At 43.1% G+C, this 21,277-nt stretch overlaps 1 protein-coding gene across 5 annotated transcripts in view; it reads right to left on the bottom strand.

The window, feature by feature from the left end:
- zzef1 (zinc finger, ZZ-type with EF hand domain 1) overlaps window positions 1–21,277 on the bottom strand; it is a 283,385-nt gene that overhangs the window by 221,333 nt on the left and 40,775 nt on the right. For all 5 annotated transcript variants that reach the window (XM_078548719.1, XM_078548721.1, XM_078548723.1 and 2 more), the window contains exons 5-12: window positions 20,853–21,052; window positions 16,901–17,111; window positions 16,616–16,732; window positions 10,333–10,511; window positions 3,569–3,670; window positions 3,140–3,231; window positions 2,371–2,519; window positions 775–886 (exon numbers count right to left, since the gene is read on the bottom strand). In XM_078548719.1, coding sequence (XP_078404845.1) covers window positions 775–886; window positions 2,371–2,519; window positions 3,140–3,231; window positions 3,569–3,670; window positions 10,333–10,511; window positions 16,616–16,732; window positions 16,901–17,111; window positions 20,853–21,052 — 1,162 coding nt within the window. The remainder of the gene's footprint in view (window positions 1–774; window positions 887–2,370; window positions 2,520–3,139; window positions 3,232–3,568; window positions 3,671–10,332; window positions 10,512–16,615; window positions 16,733–16,900; window positions 17,112–20,852; window positions 21,053–21,277) is intronic.

The following is a 21,277-nucleotide window of genomic DNA, read 5'->3' as shown; positions in this document are numbered from 1 at the left end:
GTTGTATGTGGCTATTGTCATATTTGATCTTCTCTGACACTGTAGCCACAGCACTTGAAATCAATAGCCTGCGGAAATGAAAGTGCTAAATAATATTAGAATATAAAAGTTTCATTTTTCTATTTTGCCTCAAATTTATAAAATGTTTTATGGAAAAATTGCACTACTTTTTCCTGCATTATTCACAATAAGCACAGTGCACTTACATGTCTGGGCTCCCCAAAATTAAAATTAATTCCGAAAGATTATTGGGGGATAGGTGGAATGTGGAGTTGAGGCCACAGTCAGATCAGCCATGATCTTATTGAATGGTGGAGCAGGCTCAAAGGGCCAAATGGCCTACTCCTGCTCCTAATTCATATGTTCGTATGTTCACATATCAATTCCAAGAGCAAGTCAAATCTAGTTATAGCTTTCAGAAATAAACAATACACAGGTGACACCTACTGGTACCAACTGGAACATCAAGTGCCTATAACAAAAATCTCACCTCTTTATTCACAAGAAACATACTGCCTTATTCAATAATAGCAGTGGCTCTCAACTGTTAAGCAAACATTTTACTGTTTTATATAATTCAAGTGAAAAACAAATCCATGTAATATATATTTCAGGAAAGTAATATGCATATCTAATTTACAGATAGCAATTAGGATTACTACATCATTACTTGTCTCTCAATAACTTGAATGTTGAATCTCAACTACACAAACTCCAAAACTTCCAGTTCTAATAAAAACACAGATGGAAGTGACATTGTTGGTGCTTGCTTACCTTGCTGATTCGACAGGTCTGTAATTTTACTTCTGTCTCATTCCATTCATCTTCCAGTTCAAACCAGCCAACAGGATCATCACCATCCAGATCAACATTCTGGCCACTGTGCCTGGTGTAGATAGAGGGAAATAACCATCCGTTATAAAAGTAAATAACATGCCATTCCCTGGACAACAGCAACGGTCTAGATGACAAGGCAAACATTTTCTTACAATAATGCATTTTATTGACATCTTGGTCAAACCTCACCTGAAAATTTGACTTAAAAATAACTGAGTTTCTAGCACACACACAATATCCGCCACACAGTAGCAGCAGTGTGTACCATCTACAAGATGCACTGCAGAAACACACCAAGGCTCCTTAGGCAGCACCTTCCAAACCCACGACCACTATCATCTAGAAGGACAAAGGCAGCAGACATATGGGAACACCACCACCTGGAAGTTCCCCTCTAAGCCACTCACCATCCTGACTTGGAAATATATCGCTGTTTCTTCACTGTCGTTGGGTCAAAATCCTGGAACTCCCTTCCTAACAGCACTGTGGGTGTACCTATGCCACATGGGCTGTAGCAGTTCAAGAAGGCAGCTCACCATCACCTTCTCAAGACCAATTAGGGATGGGCAATAAATACTCAGCAATGCCCACATCCCATAAATGAACTTTAAAAATACCCAATTTCTAAATATTATGCTCCCAAGCAGTTTTTTTTTGGGGCGAGAGGGCGGGGTAGGTAATAGGAGGAAAGGGAATTATCATAAACATTCAACAAGTTCTAAACAACCTGGTTGTAAGAAATCACATTCAACATGACAATGTACTTAGATATAGAAGTTGTTTTCTATATATAAGTTGCTATAGGCCTTTCTTTAACACTAGACAATAACTCCTGCAAATTGTTTCAATGGAGAGCTCTTCGCTTCTCCCACTTCAGAGAGAGGGGGACAGCTGCTTTCCACTATGTCCGGATCAGGAACTGGTTACCTGGGAATCATGGGCATGAACCCATTTATGACACTTCACGACAACTTTAAACAAAGCATTCCAACAGATGGATCTATAGGTGCACAATACAGAACTAACAACATCACCACTTAATCTATCCCATAATGATCTCTTGCTCCATAATTTATATCTCCACGGATATCAACAGGGCAATTGGACATGTTCTCAGTACCAGTTTTGTAATTGGGTTTTGATACAGATTGCATGCTTCAAACAAAGTAACCACTGCAAATTAGCTGTTTAAAATAACCTACAGTGCATGTATATGGCATCAGTAGTACATTGAACAAGGGGAAGAACAACTCAGCAGCATTTGTAGCACTGCTTCAGCCAGAGATACTAGACTGACAAATACAGACTCATCTGTACCCAATAAAGCCTTTAAATTGAATAGTTGCTTTACTGTGGCAGCTGTGCATATCACATGCATCTGACGTAGCTCATACAACAAGGTCATGATTTCACAGGCGAGGTAGTCGCATAACTTGTACCAGAAATGTTCACACTGGGACTTTCCCCAGTTTGTCGAATTGAGTAAACAGCCCGTGATCTAAATTAGTTAGCACAATTTGACACTTGTCTCACCTTTCCTTCAAAAACTGTCGGAACTCTTGCAGCTTCCATTTATTGTACTTTTCAAACCTCTTGAAATGTTTCTCTGCATCAAAAGTTTCCGAGTCATCATTATATGCAAAAATTAAACCACATTTGGCTCCTTTAGCCCCGTTATGGACCTGAGCAAAGCACAGAAAAGATGACATGAACTAACCAGCCGAATATGCTGCTTCTTGGGCAGCCAGATAATCAGATACCTCTGGCAGCCTCACAAACATGATTCAGGTATAGTGCCTGCCTTCAGCATGGAAAAGGTCCCAAGGGGAGGGGAAAGGGCAAAGAGAGCATGGAAAGGGAGGGAGGGAGGAGCGAGGAAAGAGGGCAGAATAGAAAGGGAGAGGGCCATGAGAAAATGATAGTGAGCTTGTTTGAAACAGAGGACTTTTAAAAGCCAAGCGACAGCTCAGTGGACTAAATGGTATAGGAAGGGCTGAAGAAGCTCTGGAAGAATTGAAGATGGCAAAGTTCTTAAATTCAAGACATTGTCTTATCTGGAGAGACTTTGGGTCAGTGAGGAAGTGGAGGGGGTGATGGGGTGATTGATAAACAAGTGGGGCTTTGAGTAGGTCGTGACAGAAGAGAAAGTAGGGCTTTTGAGAAGGGAGTTTATGGAGGGCAAAGACAGTGAGGGAGGACAGAAATTATGTCTAAAGGTGATTGAAATGTGGATGTTTCAGTGATGGCTGGACAGCGCTGGAGGTAGCTGAGCCCGTACCTGTACCCAGACCAATGTACTTACCTTGATCCTGATCTGAGACACCTGGATGGCTAATTTTGTTCTTGTTGACAGAATGAAGCTGGCTCGTGTATGGCCGGCCTCTGACAGAAATCCTGCAACAGATCAAGGGAATAATTTACAGCAGTTGATACCAAAGTATACTCCCAGAGTTAAAAACCCCTCTCCCCCTACCTCCCCAATGACAAAAGCCCAAAAGCACCTTCCTACAGCAAGTTTAAAATCATTACTGAAAGATGACACAAATATCTCCCCAACTAGATGAAATTCCAACCCCACTACCTCTTACATAAGCACCACTCCCCAGAGGCAACTGGTGACTGCCATTTACCCACTCTCTTTCCCACTGCCCTGTGACCCTCGCCTCTTTGTCTCTTCCTTCTCCCTTCATTGTACCAGCTCCTTATGAAGAATCACATTTATAACATTTACCATCTCCCAGCAGTGATTCATAGAGCACAGCAGTCGGCCCAAATCCCTTTTCTTTTCCTTCTTTGGCATCACATGCCTCCACAGTCAACTGCAGTGGTTTCCCTGCAAAGAGGAAACCAAATTTTTAGCAGGCTCTTTCAAAACGCACAGCCCCAAGATATAAATGTAAGTTAACTCATTAGAAACCTTCACACCTCTGGGTACCATCAGACAACCCATTTATCTGATTGGCAGCCCATCATTCTTCAAAAGACATTCATCCTCCACAGGCTTAGCTCAATAGGTTCTGGGGAAGCTAAATGCCAAGCACACACACAAGATAGGCAATGCTGAAAGTGATCTCCTACTCCCTCACAACACAACATCTTCCTCTCAGCTAACATTGCCAAATGCAGAGTAAACTGTGTTTCTTTCTCCACAGATGCTGCCAGACCTGCTGGGTTTTTCCAGCATTTTCTGTTTTTATTTCAGGTTTCCAGCAATCTGCAGTATTTTGCTTATATCACATTTTGGAATCTTGTGTGTAAAATGATAGTTTTAACCAATGAGTCATCAATTTTGCTGAATTGAAGTTTGATCATTCATTGTGCTGTAATTTTCTAGCATGCTGCCCATAACAAGGGTTCTCTTTTTTCTCTTCAACCTGAGAAACTTCCAAAGAAAATGGATCATACCCATGCAAACAGTGGGTTACCCATTATCTAAAATGAAGGGCTGACAGTGTAACCCTGAACTAGTTTACACATACTTTTTTGAGTTCTAGTTTGTGAAGGTAAGTTAATCTTCAGGTGTCAGCCTTAACTTAGTTGGTAGCACCTTCACCTGAAAGAAAGAAGCTTGTGGGTTTAACCCCATTCCAGTGGAAAATCCAGGCTGACTGAAGGAGTGCGGCAAAGTTGAGAGATATCACCTTTCACACAAGCCATTAAACTGAGGCGGCATTGCTCCTTTTATTGGACCATGGCACTATTTGAAGGAAAACAGAGGAGTTCTCCTGGTGTCCTGGGCAATATTTATCTCAGAACTAACATCACTAAAAACAACTGATCTGGTTATGCATCTTACTGCAGCTTGTTGTTCACAAATCAGCTGCCATGTTCCTGTATTACAACAGCGACTACATTATACTTCATTGGCTGTGAAGCAAATTTGTCACGAGATCGTAAAAGGTACAATGTAAATATAATTCTTCCTTTATGGTGGAGTACTCTACAATAACAAACGAATTTGAATATTAAGACAAAAACTGCAAATGTAAAATAAAATCTGAAAATACAGAAAAGACATTACATTGACACGTGCTGATTCACCTGTTATGGCTTTTTAGATGTGTACTTATCCCTCAGGGAATACAGTCTGAAAGGTTTGCACCTTAGATACGTCAGCAATATTGCCCAACAATCGTGTCAGGAGTCTAACTTGGGTACATCATTTATTCGGCCAATAATTAGCTCCATCAAAAGGCTCTGATGTAACTAATCTGTTTTGGATTTACATAGAATTCATTGGCAACAATATCAGTGACGACATTCTTTCAGAGCTGGGTATAGCAATGAGATCTCAATACCGAGGGAAATAGTTGCGTTCCCTGAGCAAATTAGTGCTGACTCTGATGGCCATGAATCCAGGATTTTAAACAAGATATTTCTCTCCAGTCCAACGCCAAAGGCCACTGCCCTTAAGGACGTGCTCACTCCCTACAAAGTAACAGTGCCTATCCTGCAGCAGCTCTGCATTAAGCTAGGCCATTATCAGAGTCAATCTGCTTTATAACGACAATATCATGATACACCTTTCTAACACCCAGATTTGAAACAAAAACAGAACATTCTGGAAAGCTCAGTAGGTCTAACAGCATCTGTAGAGAGAAATACAGTCAGTTCTTTCTCTCCATAGAAAAATTAAAGCTTTTATATTCTAATGTTATTTAGCTCTTTCATTTCCGCAGGCTATTGATTTCAAGTGTTGTGGCTACATATAGTGTCAGAAGACCAAATATGACAATAGCCACATACAACATTAAAGTATTTTCATGTTAACTTCACAGTTTTCACCAAATCTCTTAATCTAAGACAAGCTTTTATGGAGACTGCAAAGAGCCGAATTTGAATGACAATGAGGATGGTGCTGTGGTTACAGCAGTGCAGAGAGCAATTGAAATCTAGATTACACAGTGAATCATAAATAATGAACAATTTATACAGCAAATATTTCAATTTCACAGTCTTCAATGCACACATTGAGGACTTGACAGGCAGGGTAGATGCTGAAAGGCTGTTTTTACTAGCTGGAGAGCACAAATTAGGGGGCAAGTCTCAGCATAAGGGGCTGGCCATTTACAGCTGAGATAAGAAATGTCTTCACCCAGGGGGTTACGAATCTTTGGAATTTACTACCCCAGAGGGCTGTGGAAGCTCAGTCATCAAATATATTCAAGGCTGAGATCGATGGATTTTTAGAAGATCAGCCATGATCATACTGAATAGTGGGGCAGGTTCAAAGGTAGCATGTCTACCCCTGCTCCTATTTTTCATGCTATGTCCCACCTTTTTTTGATTTAAACTTCAATGGGGAACATTATCACAAAAAAATTCAATAACCATCCAGCCACATGCTCATGACTCTCAATCCTCTTAAAAAACCTCAAATGGGGGTTACATATGATATTAACGGGCTTCTGTAAATGTGACAACTTCTCTGTAGTGAATGGCAATGGTCACTTTATTTTCTCCACTCATTGATTAAGCAGATGCAGCCACTTTTAGAAATGAAAAAGTCCCTTTTATATTTAAGCACCTTTACAGAGGTTTATTTTTATATAAAAGAATTTGCATTTATATAAACACTAAAGTAAGAGCAAAATACTGCAGGTGCTGGAAATCTGAAATACCATCAGGAAATGCTGGAAAGATCTGAGTTTTTCCAGCATTTCCTGTTTTTATTGCATTTATATGGTGCCTTTTACAACCCCAAAGCACTTTGCAGCCAATGAAGTACTTTTGAAGAGCTGTTGTGACATATTTGATTCCTTCCATGATCCACTGAACTTACTTGAATAGTAACCAGACTGACACAGGTAGATTTTATGAAGGTGCCATTCCTGTCCCAGCGCACAGAGAGTGATATCACTATCTTCTCCAGCAAGGAAGAGAGTCTGATAAATGTACTTGGAAGTGCTTTTCAACTTTTTCCTCCACGGCCCGCCTGCCTCCCAAGCCTCACTCTCCGGCCTCTCCTCATCCTCCTCCCCATCACACCCCTGCCACTTGCGCTTCCTCCCCTCGCACACCGAGGCTCCCGGGCCGCCCGCCAGCCTACTGCCCAGAGTACCCATTCTCTTTACCACACCCGCTCTGGCCGCCTGCCATCTTGTCAGAAAGGGAGCACGGCAGGCAATTTGCACACAGCTTTGTTTGTGGTCCCACAAACAGTAATGAGATACATGGTCAGGTAAGCTGTTTTAGTGATGTTGGTTGAAGGATAAATGTTGTCCTTGACACCCTAGAACTGTAGAAAAGTTAGAGCACAGAAAAAGGCCATTCAGCCCATCGTGTCTGGGCCGGCCAAAAAAGAAATTTTTAAACTAGCTGCTCATTCTAATCCCACCTTCCAGCACCTGGTCTGTAGCCTTGCAGGTTACAGCACTTTAGGTGCAGACCCAGGTGCCTTTTGAATGGGTTGAGGGTTTCTGCCTCCACCAACAAACTAGGCAGCGAATTCCAAACACCCACCACCCTCTGGATGAAGAAGTTTTTCCTCAAGACCTCTCTAATCCTTCTACCAATCACCTTAAATCTGTGCCCCTGGTAACTGACTTCTCCGCTAGGTGAAACAGGGCATCCCTGTCTACTCTACCTAGGCCCCTCATAATCTTGTACATCTCAGTCAGGTCACTCCTCAGCCTCCTCAGTTCCAAAGAGCACCAGCCTATTCAATCTTTCCTCATAGGTCCAATTTTCAAGCCCTGGCAACATTCTTATAAACCCTCTGTACTCTGTCCAGAACAATTATGTCCTTCCTGTAATGTGGCAACCAGAACTGTACACAAAATTCCAGCTGTGGCCTAACCAGCGTTTTATATTACATCCCTGCTTTTGTTTTCTATACCTCGTCCAATAAAGGAAAGATTCCATATGCTTTCTTTACCACCTTATCCACCTGTCCTGTTACTTTCAGGGATCTGTGGACATGCACACCATGGTCTCTCACTTCCTCTACGCCCCAATATCCTCCCATTTATTGTGGATTCCCTTGCTTTGTTTGCCCTCCCCAAATGCATTACCTCACACTTCTCTGGTTTGAATTCCATCTACCACTTTTTTGCCCACTCAACCAAACCATTGATATCATTCTGGAGACAACAGCTATCATTTCCACTATCAACTATGCGGCAATTTTTATGTCATCTACAAATTTCCCAATCACACTTCCCACATTTAAGTCCAAATCATTAATATATACAACAAACAGCAAGAGACCCAACACTGAGCCCTGTGAAACCACTTCCAATTCACAAAAACATCTATCAACCATTACCCTTTGTTTCCTGTCGCTGAACCAATTTTGAATCCAAATCGCCACATTCCCCAGTATCCCATGGGCTTTTATTTTTCTGAACAGTCGGCCGCGTGGCACCTTGTCCTTCAGCACTTCCTGACTATGTTAAAGTTTTCCTTACTGATAACTACTTTTAGTGACAATTGGCAGGGCGAAGCCCTGATTTTGTCCAAAACTGGCAGGTGAGAACATGAATAGAGAGTAAAATCAGTGTGCAAAGCAGGTATTTGACCTAAACCTGCTCCATTCTTCCTGGGCATGTCAGGTTGAAATCATGGATGAAAGAAAATATACCCAAGGTCTATAAAACTGACATATTCATCATGGGTCCTTAATAATTTAGATTTCTATTCTGGAGAGAACTCCCCAGCTATTCTGCAAATGCTGCATCGGATCTTTTTCTTAGAGCGGGCTTTGGGTTAACACCTGGCCCATAAGATAGCACTACCAACAGTGCAGCGTACCCTCAGTACAGCACAGAAATCTCAGCCTATATCTTGTGCTTAAGTCTCTGGGGTGGCGCTCAAACATTCTGACTCAGAGGGTAGTTAGTGCTACTGCTGAGCCATGGCTGGCACCTAAGAAAGGAGGACCTTCGCCAATTCAATGATTACTACAGTGAAAGCACACTGTTAGCTATTCTGACAGCTACTGAAGATTATATTTCCAAATGCACAGAAAAAAACACACATTGTAGCAAACTATATGAAGAATAATAAATGAATGATAATGAGATAGAAATGGCAGTTCAGTAGGCCAGGATCAATCCATGAACACATTGAAAGAGCCTCCCCATATGTTTTCACAGCATAAATAATATTTTATTGAACAAAAATGCACAGTAAGTGGAAAACATGTATTTTCTTTTTGTGCGATGTCCCTTCACGATCAAAGCAAACTGGGGAATATTCCAAAAGAGGATTCATTGGTTTCCTGATTGTGACATTATTAGGTTCCAAGAAATGCCCATGTGACCTGGGGTTGCCATGTAGATGAACAGCTAAGAAGCAAAGGGTAAATACAAAACTAATTACAGTGGGGTTGAATCAGCCAGCGATTTCTGTTTGGCAGTTCAGAACACACAGAATTTGTGTAGACGGGAAACAAGCAAGGTTCTCTCCAAATGTAACAGTTTTCTGTTTGGCAGTTTTAGAACAGATTCTGGTGTTGAAGCAGTGCACTGAGAATAGAGCAGAGGCTGTGTCACTGTCTGTGTTATACAGTTGGAAAGGACAAAACATTTTCATGCAGCTCGCTTGACTGGCACCCCATCCACCACCTCCAACATCCACTCCATCCACCACCTGGCAACTGTGGCAACAGAGCGTGCCATCTACTAGATGCACTGCAGCAACTCACCAAGCCTCCTTCGACAGCATCTTTCAAACCTGTGACCCCTACTACCGAGAAGAACAAGGGCAGTAGATGCATGGGAGCACCACCACCTTCAAGTTCCCCTCCAAGTCACATACCGTCCTGACTTGAAACTATATTGTCATTCCTTCACTGTCCCTAGGTCAAAATCCTGGAAAACCCTCCTAAACTGCATTGTGAGTGTACCCACAACACATGGACTACAGTGGTTCAAGAAGTGGCTCACCACCACCTTCTCAAGGGCAATTAGGGATGGGCAATAAAAATGCTGGCCTAGCCAGCAACGCCCACATCCCAAGTAAGAATAAAATAAACCCTGAAAACAAGAGGAGCGAGGGATTCTAGATGGGACAATACCGATTGCTGCTGTTTCTGTGTTGCCAGAATCCACTGAATTGTTTAAAGGGAATGGGAAAGGGAGTCTCTAGGTATTCTGTGGCATCAGTACAGTCATGGCCCCAGTGCATAGGGTTCATAGACATGTGCCTTGTCGGTGCTAACCATGTCTGGAGACGCCAGATGGAAAACAGCCAAGGCCAAAGCAATAAGATGGGAAGTGAGAATTCCTGCAAAACAAAAAGCCCAGTTGAAAAGACTGAGAGATTGCCCATGGTGCCAAATGCGTGCTGGAAATAATGCAAAAGTGCTTGTAACTACACGAGACGTATCTTCGTTGTATCAACTAATCAAAACAAACTTTACCTTTTTAATTAAAATATCCATCGCCTGTTAATTAATGTTTGAATAATGTTGATTTTAGTTGTTTCGTTCCTGGGGATTCCTTTCTTTTCAAAGCTATCTGTCTCTATGGGGATTGTAACAGTAAGACTTACCATATTTCTGAAGCTGGTTTAGTCGCACAGATGCCATAGCAGTGAGGAGTGGAGATGCTTCGTACTGTGTATCTAAGTGATCACTGATGGTCAAAAGCGATCTCATCACTTTGGCTATGCTTCCTCTGGCCAAAGCAAATGCCAGAAGAGTCAACTCTGCTTCAGGACTAGCACAGCAACTGAAACGGCAAAGGTATACTTTTCAGCAATAATCTAAAACAATATGGCAGGGTTGGGAGAGGCTGGGGAATGGCTTCAGACAGCTTCTTATACAGGACAGTCATGAAATACAACCCTCCAACTTGCTCAATGGAACCAATTATTTCTACAAAGTTAAAAAATACAATATTCTGAATCATCACATTTGTCAAATTTCATACTTTTGTATGCACTCTCAACAAATTATGCGACATAACTGAACAAAATCCAGGTGTGCTAGTGATAGACAGGTATTCTTCTAAAACATATCAGAGAATCATCTAAAAGGGGTCTAATTTATCTAATATGAGAGCCGTAACTTCCCTTCGAAGTGACTTAGCAAGCCACCCAGCTGAATTCAACTATTCAATCACTATTCAAATGACTGAAGAGTGCATTAAATGCAGCCTCAGCCAATGTTGACCATATCCAGAGAATGAATAATTTAAAAAATAAACACAGCTCATAAATTATGCATCTTTGACAGGTTCCGAATAATACATAAACTAAAGCGAAAGTCAAACTGCTATCTGAGGTGGCTAGGTTGTCATGTAGTGCTAACTTACGTGTACAATTGGAACGCTCCAAATAAATATGTTATTCTGAAATCAAAGTTTAACATCCATCTCCAGCTCAAAAAATATTAAATCAATTTCATTTTTCTTCACCAGATTTTGTCAAATGAATGAAAAGAAGAAACCACTTATTTTGAAATGGTCGAGCTCATCATTACTTCCTTGAAACAACACTCAGCTACATATTCCTATTAAACTGGTTTTTGAATGTGTCAGGATATCTTGATTTTTGGGTGTGAGCCCAATAGTAAAACATAGTTAAGGGGGGAAAATACTGGAAATACACAACAACATGTGCGGCAAGAGAAACAAAGTTAACGTTCCAGGTCAATGGCCGTGCGTCAGAAGCAGAAAAAAATTAAAGATGTGCCGGTTTTAGAAAAGCAGTGAGGCAGGGAACAGAGATGGGGAGGAAAGGACTGAAGGGAAAGTCTGAGATAAGATGGAAGGCAGGGGTGATTAAATAACAAATAGGATGATAGTGCAAGGCACAAGATGGTGGTAATGGGGCAAGTAAAGGAACAAAACATGCATCTAGAGATGGTATAAAATGGCAACAGCAGAATCTTCAACAAGAGAATTGCTGCCCGAAGAACATAACATATAAGAACTAGGAGGAGTAGGCAATTCAGCTCCTTGAGCCTGCCCCGCCATTCATTACGATCATGACTGATCTCATTTCGGCCTCAACTCCAATTTCCCGCCCTCTTCCCATAACCTTTCAACCCGTTACTAATTTAAAATCTGTCTATGTCCTTAAATTTATTCAGCATCCCAGCATCCACTGCACTCTGAGGTAGTGAATTCCACAGATTCACGACCCTTTGAGAAAAGTAATTCCTCCTCATCTCTGATTTAAATCTACCATCCCTTAGCCTAAAACTATGGCCTCTCGTTCTAGAATGCCCCACATGGGGAAACATCCGCTCCACATTTACTTTGTCTATCCCCTTTAGCAGCTTATATACCTCAATTAGATCTCCTCTTATCCTTCTAAACTCTAGCGAGTATAGGCCTAAACTGCTCAATCTCTCCTCATAAGACAAGCCCCGCATCTCTGGAATCAATCTAGTGAACCTCCTCTGAACCGCCTCCAGTGCAACTACACCCTTCTTCAAGTAATGGGACCAAAACTGTGCACAGTACTCCAGGTGCGGTCTCACCAATCTCTTGTACGGTTGCAACAACACTTCCCTATTTTTATACTCTATTCCTTTAGCAATAAATGCCAAAATTCAATTTGCCTTTCTTATTACCTGCTGTACCTGCATGCTAGCTTTCAGCGATTCATGCACGAGGACACCCAGATCCCTCTGCACTGAAGCATTCTGAAGTTTCTCTCTATTTAAAGAATAAGTCGCCTTTTTATTCTTCCGACCAAAATTGATAACCTTACACTTATCCACGTTAAACTCCATCTGCCAAATTTTGGTCCATTCACCTAACCTGCCCATATCCATTTGTAAATTTATTTCTTCCTTGCAACTTACTTAAGAAAATGAGCGCAGTGGTTATGATCTGAAATTGTTGAACTCAGTGTTGAGTGCTAAAGTGACAATGTTAGAAATGCAGGTCCCTTTAAAAATAAACCAGGACGAGCTTCAGGGAATTGAGGGCAAGTGTAACCGGTACTTAAGGACTGGGTTTTTCCCCAGTAGGGGGGTTTTTGCTTCTGGACAGGGAAAGGACCCAGAAGGCAAGAGTGGAAACTGGTATTTGTACTGAACTATAGTTTAACAATAAAACAGTCGTGATTCTCAGAATGTCTTCTGCTGCTCGATTCGGTAAATGGATATCCATCTATTAGACAGGAAGATCAGCCCCATGATTGGGGGGAGGGGTTGAAGGGCAATCAGTCCCAAGATTGGAAGCAAATGGGAGCAGTGGTTACGATCTGAAACTGTTGAACTCAATGTTGAGTCCCAAAGGCTGCAAGTGCCTAATCAAAAGATGTGTTATTCCTCAAGCTTCCACTGAACTTCATTAGAAGAGTGTAGGAGGCTGAGTCAGATTGGGAGTGGGGTGGAGAATTATAATGACAGGAGGTTGGAAACTCAGGGTCACACTTGCAGACTGAACAGAGGTGTTCTGCAAAGGGAATACCCAATTTGTATTTGATTTCCCCAGTGTAGAAGAGACCACATTGAGAGTAGCAAATACTAGATACTAAATTACAAGGGGTACAAGTAAATCACTGCTTTGCCTAAAAGGGGGTGCATTTCTTGTGCTTGCAAGGAAGCTGCCATGGGACAGGATGGGGTTGTTGAGGGTAGAGAGATTGAAAATCCATACAGAATAGGAGATGGCTAGGAACAGGAAACTACAAATGTTAAAGTGCAGAGCGAGTCAGGAGGATCACCTCACATCCAATCGCTTCACATCTCCAAAGAACCTGAGAGCCCTCCATCACTACTCTGAAGCTGCCACTGCCCAAACACCACACTCCCAGTCTGTCTCAGCTTGTTCTCACCTTCAACTTTTCTTTTGACTTCACTCACTTCCTCCAAATAGAAGACATTTCTATAGGAACCTGTAGGGTTCTTAGCTTATTTTCTTTGGATATGTGGAACATTCTTTCTTCCAGTCCTATTCAGATCTCCACCCTCACCTCTTTTTTGGGACACTGCTGATGGTATCAGTATTATTTCCTACTCTTTTCGCGAGCGGGAAGCTTTCATCAACTTATTTCAAACTTCCACCTTTCTGGCACCTTCAAATGGTTTATCTCCAACTCTGCCCTTCCTCAATTCTCTACCTCCATTTCTGGGGATGGGCTGTCAAATAAAATTCATTATAAGCCCACTTACTCCCACCTTGACTACACTTGTTCCCTTTTTCCTTCACACCTGTTTTGACAATGCTAACCTTCCATGCTCGTGCTTCCTTTTTCCTTAACCAAGGATCTCCCTGCACCATGGTGGACAGGGCCCTCGACTGTGCCCATCCCATTTCTCTTACTTCTGTTCTCCCCCTTACTCTCCCTCCCAGAACCATGATAGGGTTTTCCTTATCCTCTCCCACCAACTTTCACATTCAATGGATCATTATTCACCATTTCCACCACCTCCAGCATGATTCCACCGCCAAACCCACCTTCCCCTCCTTCTCAGCATTCCAAAAGGACCATTTCCCCCCTGCGACCCCCTGATCATTCTGCTCCCCAATACCCAACCCTTTACCGACTTCCTGTGCAAGCACCGGAAATATAACACCAGTCCTTTTACCAATGCCCTTCCCACCTGGGCCACAAGCACTCCTTCCAGGTGAAACAATAATTTACTTGTACCTCTTTCAACTCAGCGACCTGCTCACTGCGGAGACCAAACACAAATAGGACCATCACTTTACGGAACATTTGTTTAATCCACATTCGTGCCCCTGAGCTTGCATTTACTGTTATTTAATTCTCCATCCTCCAAACCACTCTGATCTTTCTGTCCTTGGTCTCCTACATTGTTCTAACAAGGCTCAATTGAAGATCAAAGAGCAGTATCTCATCTTTCGATAAGGCACTTTATAGTTTTCCAGACTCAACACAGAGCTCAATAGTTTCAGCTCATAACCATAACATTTTGCGGGATGGCAGTTGTTAGTAATAATGCTACTGTTTCCATTTATGCCTCCTCTGGACCTTTGTTTGTTTCTTTACTTGTCCTTCTACCATCTCCGCTCCCCTCCCCGGCTCTCCCGCTCGCCGCTCCCCTGGCCAACTCTTGTGCTCGCAGCTCCTATCACTTACTTACCCCCCTTGCCACCTCTCTCCCAAGCGAGGGTTTTTGAGATGGGGCCGGCGAGCGCGAGAGTCGGGGGCCGGCGAGCGCGAGAGTCGGGGGCCGGCGAGCGCGAGAGTCGGGGGCCGGCGAGCGCGAGAGTCGGGGGCCGGCGAGCGCGAGAGTCGGGGGCCGGCGAGCGCGAGAGTCGGGGGCCGGCGAGCGCGAGAGTCGGGGGCCGGCGAGCGCGAGAGTCGGGGGCCGGCGAGCGCGAGAGTCGGGGGCCGGCGAGCGCGAGAGTCGGGGGCCGGCGAGCGCGAGAGTCGGGGGCCGGCGAGCGCGAGAGTCGGGGGCCGGCGAGCGCGAGAGTCGGGGGCCGGCGAGCGCGAGAGTCGGGGGCCGGCGAGCGCGAGAGTCGGGGGCCGGCGAGCGCGAGAGTCGGGGGCCGGCGAGCGCGAGAGTCGGGGGCCGGCGAGCGCGAGAGTCGGGGGCCGGCGAGCGCGAGAGTCGGGGGCCGGCGAGCGCGAGAGTCGGGGGCCGGCGAGCGCGAGAGTCGGGGGCCGGCGAGCGCGAGAGTCGGGGGCCGGCGAGCGCGAGAGTCGGGGGCCGGCGAGCGCGAGAGTCGGGGGCCGGCGAGCGCGAGAGTCGGGGGCCGGCGAGCGCGAGAGTCGGGGGCCGGCGAGCGCGAGAGTCGGGGGCCGGCGAGCGCGAGAGTCGGGGGCCGGCGAGCGCGAGAGTCGGGGGCCGGCGAGCGCGAGAGTCGGGGGCCGGCGAGCGCGAGAGTCGGGGGCCGGCGAGCGCGAGAGTCGGGGGCCGGCGAGCGCGAGAGTCGGGGGCCGGCGAGCGCGAGAGTCGGGCACAGGGAGCGGCAAATGGGAGAGTGCCTTGGGGAGCAGGAGAGGCTGCTCCAAAATGGCACTGATTATGTCACACATGATACGTCAACCCTGACGTGAAACTACACTGAATGATTTCAACCCCTCGAATATATTACTTATGTATAAATCAATCCCCTACCTTTTGCCTAAAAGTTTGGTCTCAAAAACTCGACTTTTATAGAAGTATATGTGGTTTTTGACAGAAACAGACTTCTTCCAGCAGTAGGTTTTTGAATAGCAAACCAGAACATGGTCAATTTCCCCTCTGATTCAGGGACAGAGGTACATTTTTGTACCCACCTGACCAGAAACTAGCAGACCAGGAACTGAACACCAGGCTTATGAACTCAGCAACACATTGCTGAGGGTTTTTAAATTGCAAACATCATGCAGCTGCCATAAGGTCTCTGCATAAATCTTCTATGTTGTGTCCACTGAAGGCTATTTAAAAAAAAACAGACAATTACTAAAACTACGAGAGAGAGAGAGAGAGAGAGAGAGAGAGTTGTGGCAGATTTAGGATGAAATTGCTGCATTTGGGTATCCACTACTACAATGAAGGTCACAAAAAGGGTCTTGTTGGAGCTAATTGCTAAGATATAAGCATTAATAATCAAATATACACACAACTTGCATCTTTATAGCACCTTTAAGAAAATAAAACAGCCCAAGATGCTTCACTCAAGCATTTATCAAACAAAGAGGTTTAGGGAGGGAATTTTAAAGTTCAAGGCATGGCTGCCGATGATGGGACAAAGGGAATCAGAGTGAACAAGAGATCAGAACTGGAGGAATGCATAAGAGTTGCAGAGCTGGAGGAAGTTTGCAAAACTGATGGGAGTCATTGGCACTGCACTCAAAAGTCTAAACATCATTTCAAATTTGGACAGCAAGTCCTTGACTATCCAAACACAAAATTTACCCTGCAATCCGGATGAGGAAACTGTCCACTTTCTCTAGAACATTAGAAGACATGAAGCTGGGCAGCTGTGTGGATCCTGCGGTGAGGGACAGGGGTGGCATGTGCTGCAGTGCTTTTCTGAAAAAAAAGAGCAAGTAATTATTCTGAAATCAGTATTATTGGTGCCAACTGACAGTTGAGTAACAAAAAAAATTACTCTGCATCAATATATATCGCGTGAGATTGAGAGTCTCCAGCCCTGGCTCAATTGGAAATATTTTGAATGTAGGTATTAGAACTACTTACTGCGTAATTCGTAGGACATTTTGTGCCAGATCGGGGTTTGTTTCTATGGAAGCAGTCACCAATGTTGTTAGTAAGGTCAAGTACCAAATTGCAGAAGCATCAGATACTGACACTCCAGGTTTCTTCACAACCTGGTATCCCATAGTCTTAAGTCCATGAATCCTCGTGTCGCAGCCATCACCATGGCACCGTTTAATATTTATCTGTACAACTTATTAGAAAAAGACCAAAAATTACTCTGCTGTCTCCTTTACCCTCTTGTGCCTTCTTTGCACAACTAAGTTAACTTTTTTTTTTACCTAACTTGTCCTTAATCATGAAAATGCATAGGCGAATGAAGAAATCTTAATAACTTTGTACATTAAAATAGTTTTCATTCTGATTATGCAATTATTTATAATGATCAGGATTCTGGAGAGACACTAATGGCGATGACTTCAGGTCATCTGTCATGCACATGAACTTTGTGAACTTTTGGCATGATCATGTTTTGCCAAACATTCAGGAATAATAAATGTGAGTATACAATCTGGGAGTGTGTATGATCTCTAGACCCCAGTCACCCATCATATTCATGTCCATGATTTCCTCCCTATTCCATTATGTATTGTCAGGTACAACCCCCATTACTTTCCCCATGGTTAGTCTCTACTCAAGCATAAATTTTCTAGTGCTTAAAATGAATGGACGGAAACTCATAGGCTGGAGGAGTATTTCCTAATGTGTGCTCCTGGAGGTGTGTAATTTCCTGATGTGTGCTCCTGGAGGTGTGTAGTTTCCTGATGTGTGCAATTTCCGGAGGTGTGTAATTTCCTGATGTGTGCTCCTGGAGGTGTGCAGTTTCCTGATGTGTGCAATTTCCTGAGGTGTGTAATTTCCTGAGGTGTGTAATTTCCTGAGGTGTGTCCCTAGCTTGTGGAAGTGGAACATGTCTCCTTTACTGCATTAAGTTTGCTGACTGATACGCCAAGGGGTAAATCAGACTGCCTCGAAGTATACTAATGCAACACTGCTCTTTACGTTGTAATGTTAGCCTTTTGCTATCTGATTCTTAAATTGTAACATCTTAAACCACTTAAAAAGTATACAGCAATTCTATGGTTTTAACCACCAGTTTAATGAGAAAAGTTAACAAGTAATGGGTGAGAAAGGGTTATTAACTTCAGCAGCAGACACGGAACAGGCAGGAAAGCTACTTATTTTCATTCATTAAAAGGGAGGCCTTGAAGCCTTGCTTAAAGTGAGCATCTGTCTGTGTCCTGGAAGGTTAGGGAATGGGATTCTTGCAGTCAAGGAAAGGGAGTCAGAAACAGAGATGGTTACAGCTTCAAGGAGAGTATATAATTAAATAAGTGCTGAATGACACATGATCAAAGATCTAACTTAGGAAACATGCAAATTGTCACGAAGGGGTGAAAAAAGGTATAGAAAGCAGTTACTTAAGAATTTGACTAAGGTCTAACCAACCTGTGTAGAGAGCTCATAATTGTAACACGTTTGAATTCTCATGACAAAAGTATTGCTGTATGCTAAATAAGTCATGTGACACTCAAAATAACATGTGACACTTAATACTGCGATCCATATTGGCTTGGAAAGAAAACACACATTTACCTATTCTATAACGATTCAATCTTTAATAAGCATATGTTTCCATAAATAAATGTTATCTCAAAATGTGCTTTCCAAGTTCCTGAGTGCTACCAAAAAAATATTTTAAAGGCCTCCAAAACCGTTCAGAAGAGCTTTTAACAAATAAAAGTTAAGTAAGTTGCTTAAAAAAAATCAGTTTTATAACTCTCAAAGAAGCCACCAACATGGGTGCTGCGGTTCACGGGTACAATTTGTCTCAGCACTGCGTTAAAAAAACTGCAAATTTAAATAGATGTCTCTGAAATAAAACAATGTATGTTCAATCCAAAGTGGTTTTCAAAATATTTCCAAAATAGCAAAGATGCTCTTCACAAGGTGAGGGGGACACACATATCACCTTTCAACAGATAGCATGCCGGGAAACTACAAACTGCACATGCTCAAAATGTACATCTGTGGTCAATAAGTCTTTTTAACTTCTGAGTTGAAGATATACTAGCCCAGGCTAATTTTAGACATTAGAAGATTCAGTTACAAAGAAAAATGATAGTCAAAATGTTTTTCAAAATATACTGAGAGACGATGGCATATTGGTAACGTCAATGGACTTGAGATCTAGAGGCCCAGGCTAATGCTCCGAGGACATGGGTTCAAATCCCACCACAGCAGCTGGTGGAATTTAAATTCAAATTAATATATCTGGAACTGAATGTAATGGTAACCATTAAACTATCATTCTCTTCACGGGATGTGGGAATCGCTGGTTGGGCCAGCATTTTTATTGACCATCCCTAATTGCCCTTGAGAAGGTGGTGGTGAACCACTTTTTTGAACCACTGCAGTCCATGTGGTGTAGGTACATCCACAGTGCTGTTAGGGAGTTCCAGAATTTTGACCCAGTGACAGTGAAGGAACGGCGATATAGTTCCAAGTCAGGATGGTATATGGCTTGGAGGGGAACTTGCAAGCGGTGGTGTTCCCATGCAATCATTGTCATTGTTTTTCTAGGTGATTGAGGTCACTGGTTTGGAAGGTGATGTCAAAGGGGCCTTGGTGAGTTGCTGCATCTTGTTAATGGTATACACTGCTGCTACTGTGCGCCAGTGGTGAAGGGAGTGGATGTTGGAGGTGGTGGATGAGGTGCCAACCAGCAGGCTGTCTTGTCCTGGATGGTGTGGAGCTTCTTGAGTGTTGTTGGAGCTGCACTCATCCAGGCAAGTGGAGGGTATTCTATCACACTCCTGACTTTTGCCTTGTAGATGGTGGGCAGACTTTGGGGAGTCAGGAGGTGAGTTTCTCTCCACAGAATTCCCAGCCTCTGACCTGCTCTTGTAGCCACCCTTACCTGGTCTGAGCCTATATGAGACACCAGACCCACAGCAATATGGTTGCCTCTTGACTGCACCCTGTCATGGCCTCGGAAGCCACTTAGTGCAAGGGCAATTAGAGATGGGCAACAAATGCTGGCTTTGCCAGCAATGCCCGCATCCCATGAAAGAATAAATAAACTTCGTTAGATGATCAACAAGCCATCCTCGTGGAAGGTTGGCATTTTAAAATGTCAGCTTTGGACATGTTAATGTGCATTCGTCCATTAGAAAGGCAGTACACGGGAAGTGCATGCCTTATGCAATAATTTTACTCACATGCAAAATGTATAAAGCTGAACATGTTGAGGTTTCAATCCATTTAAAAACAACACAGAAAAGATCTTAATCTTGTATGTTGCATAGTCATGCTAAAGGCATCATAGAACTGCACAGCACAGGTGGCCATTCTATAATTGTGTTTGTGCTAGCAAATTGGAAGAACTATTCAATTGGTCCTACTCCCTGCTCTTTCCTCATAGCCATGTGTTTTTTTCCCTCAAGTATCCATCCAATTCCCTTTTGAAATGACAACACAGGATTTCTCAAGTTCCAGTATAGAACACATCTATTTTACAAGTCTACATATATTAATAGACCAGAAATGATGGATGGTACAGTAACTAAATAACATACATTTTGTTTCAACTGTCAATGCCCAGACATCATAATCAATTCCAAGGTAGCTACTTCTCTTCTTCCTGCCTCAACAGTTGTACTTGGAGCAACTTTGTCAAAATAGAACGAAGGAACTGTATTGTAAAAAAACAATTGCACTATATATTTCCGTGCATGAGCTAAACATGATGTAGAATTTAATCATGTAGTTTTCATCACCAATCACGTTAAATCATCTTCAGATTCCACACCAATGAGAGAAATCCGATCTAGACCAATGCTACAAGCCATTTGTTTTGTTTAATGTGAGGCAAGATTAAACTGACATTTAGTTTATATCCTAATCTGAACTACAGCAAAAACTCTACAATTACTTGGGTGGTTGATGTTTGCATTTTCCAGTAGAGTGACATATCCAGTCATGTTACTGGGAATACGGACATCACGGATTTCCTGTAGGTTGCTGGGGTTCCTCCCCAAGGATACGGTCACCTGCTGTGGCATGTAACTTTGATCACTAGCTGACACTGCTATTGATAGGTGCTTCAGTACAACATCAGGCTTTAACCGCAACCTACAAAATAAAGAGCAAATTAATTCTTCCTTATCCATTTTGTTTTTAAAAAAGGAGACAAAAATAAACGTACAAGACAGTGCACACTGGTGAACAAAGCATGTACACCACACAGTAGCAGGATAGCATTTTATTTCTTCTTCCTGCACCTCTCTCGTCAGTCCAGAATTTGACAATTTGCCCAGATGCTCCCGATCTCAGTAAGTCATATTTTTCTACGAGCAG

This window comes from Cetorhinus maximus, chromosome 9 (assembly GCF_964194155.1).
Source record: "Cetorhinus maximus chromosome 9, sCetMax3.hap1.1, whole genome shotgun sequence".
Lineage (NCBI taxonomy): Eukaryota > Metazoa > Chordata > Chondrichthyes > Lamniformes > Cetorhinidae > Cetorhinus > Cetorhinus maximus.
This window is presented reverse-complemented; position numbering and strand designations above follow the sequence as displayed.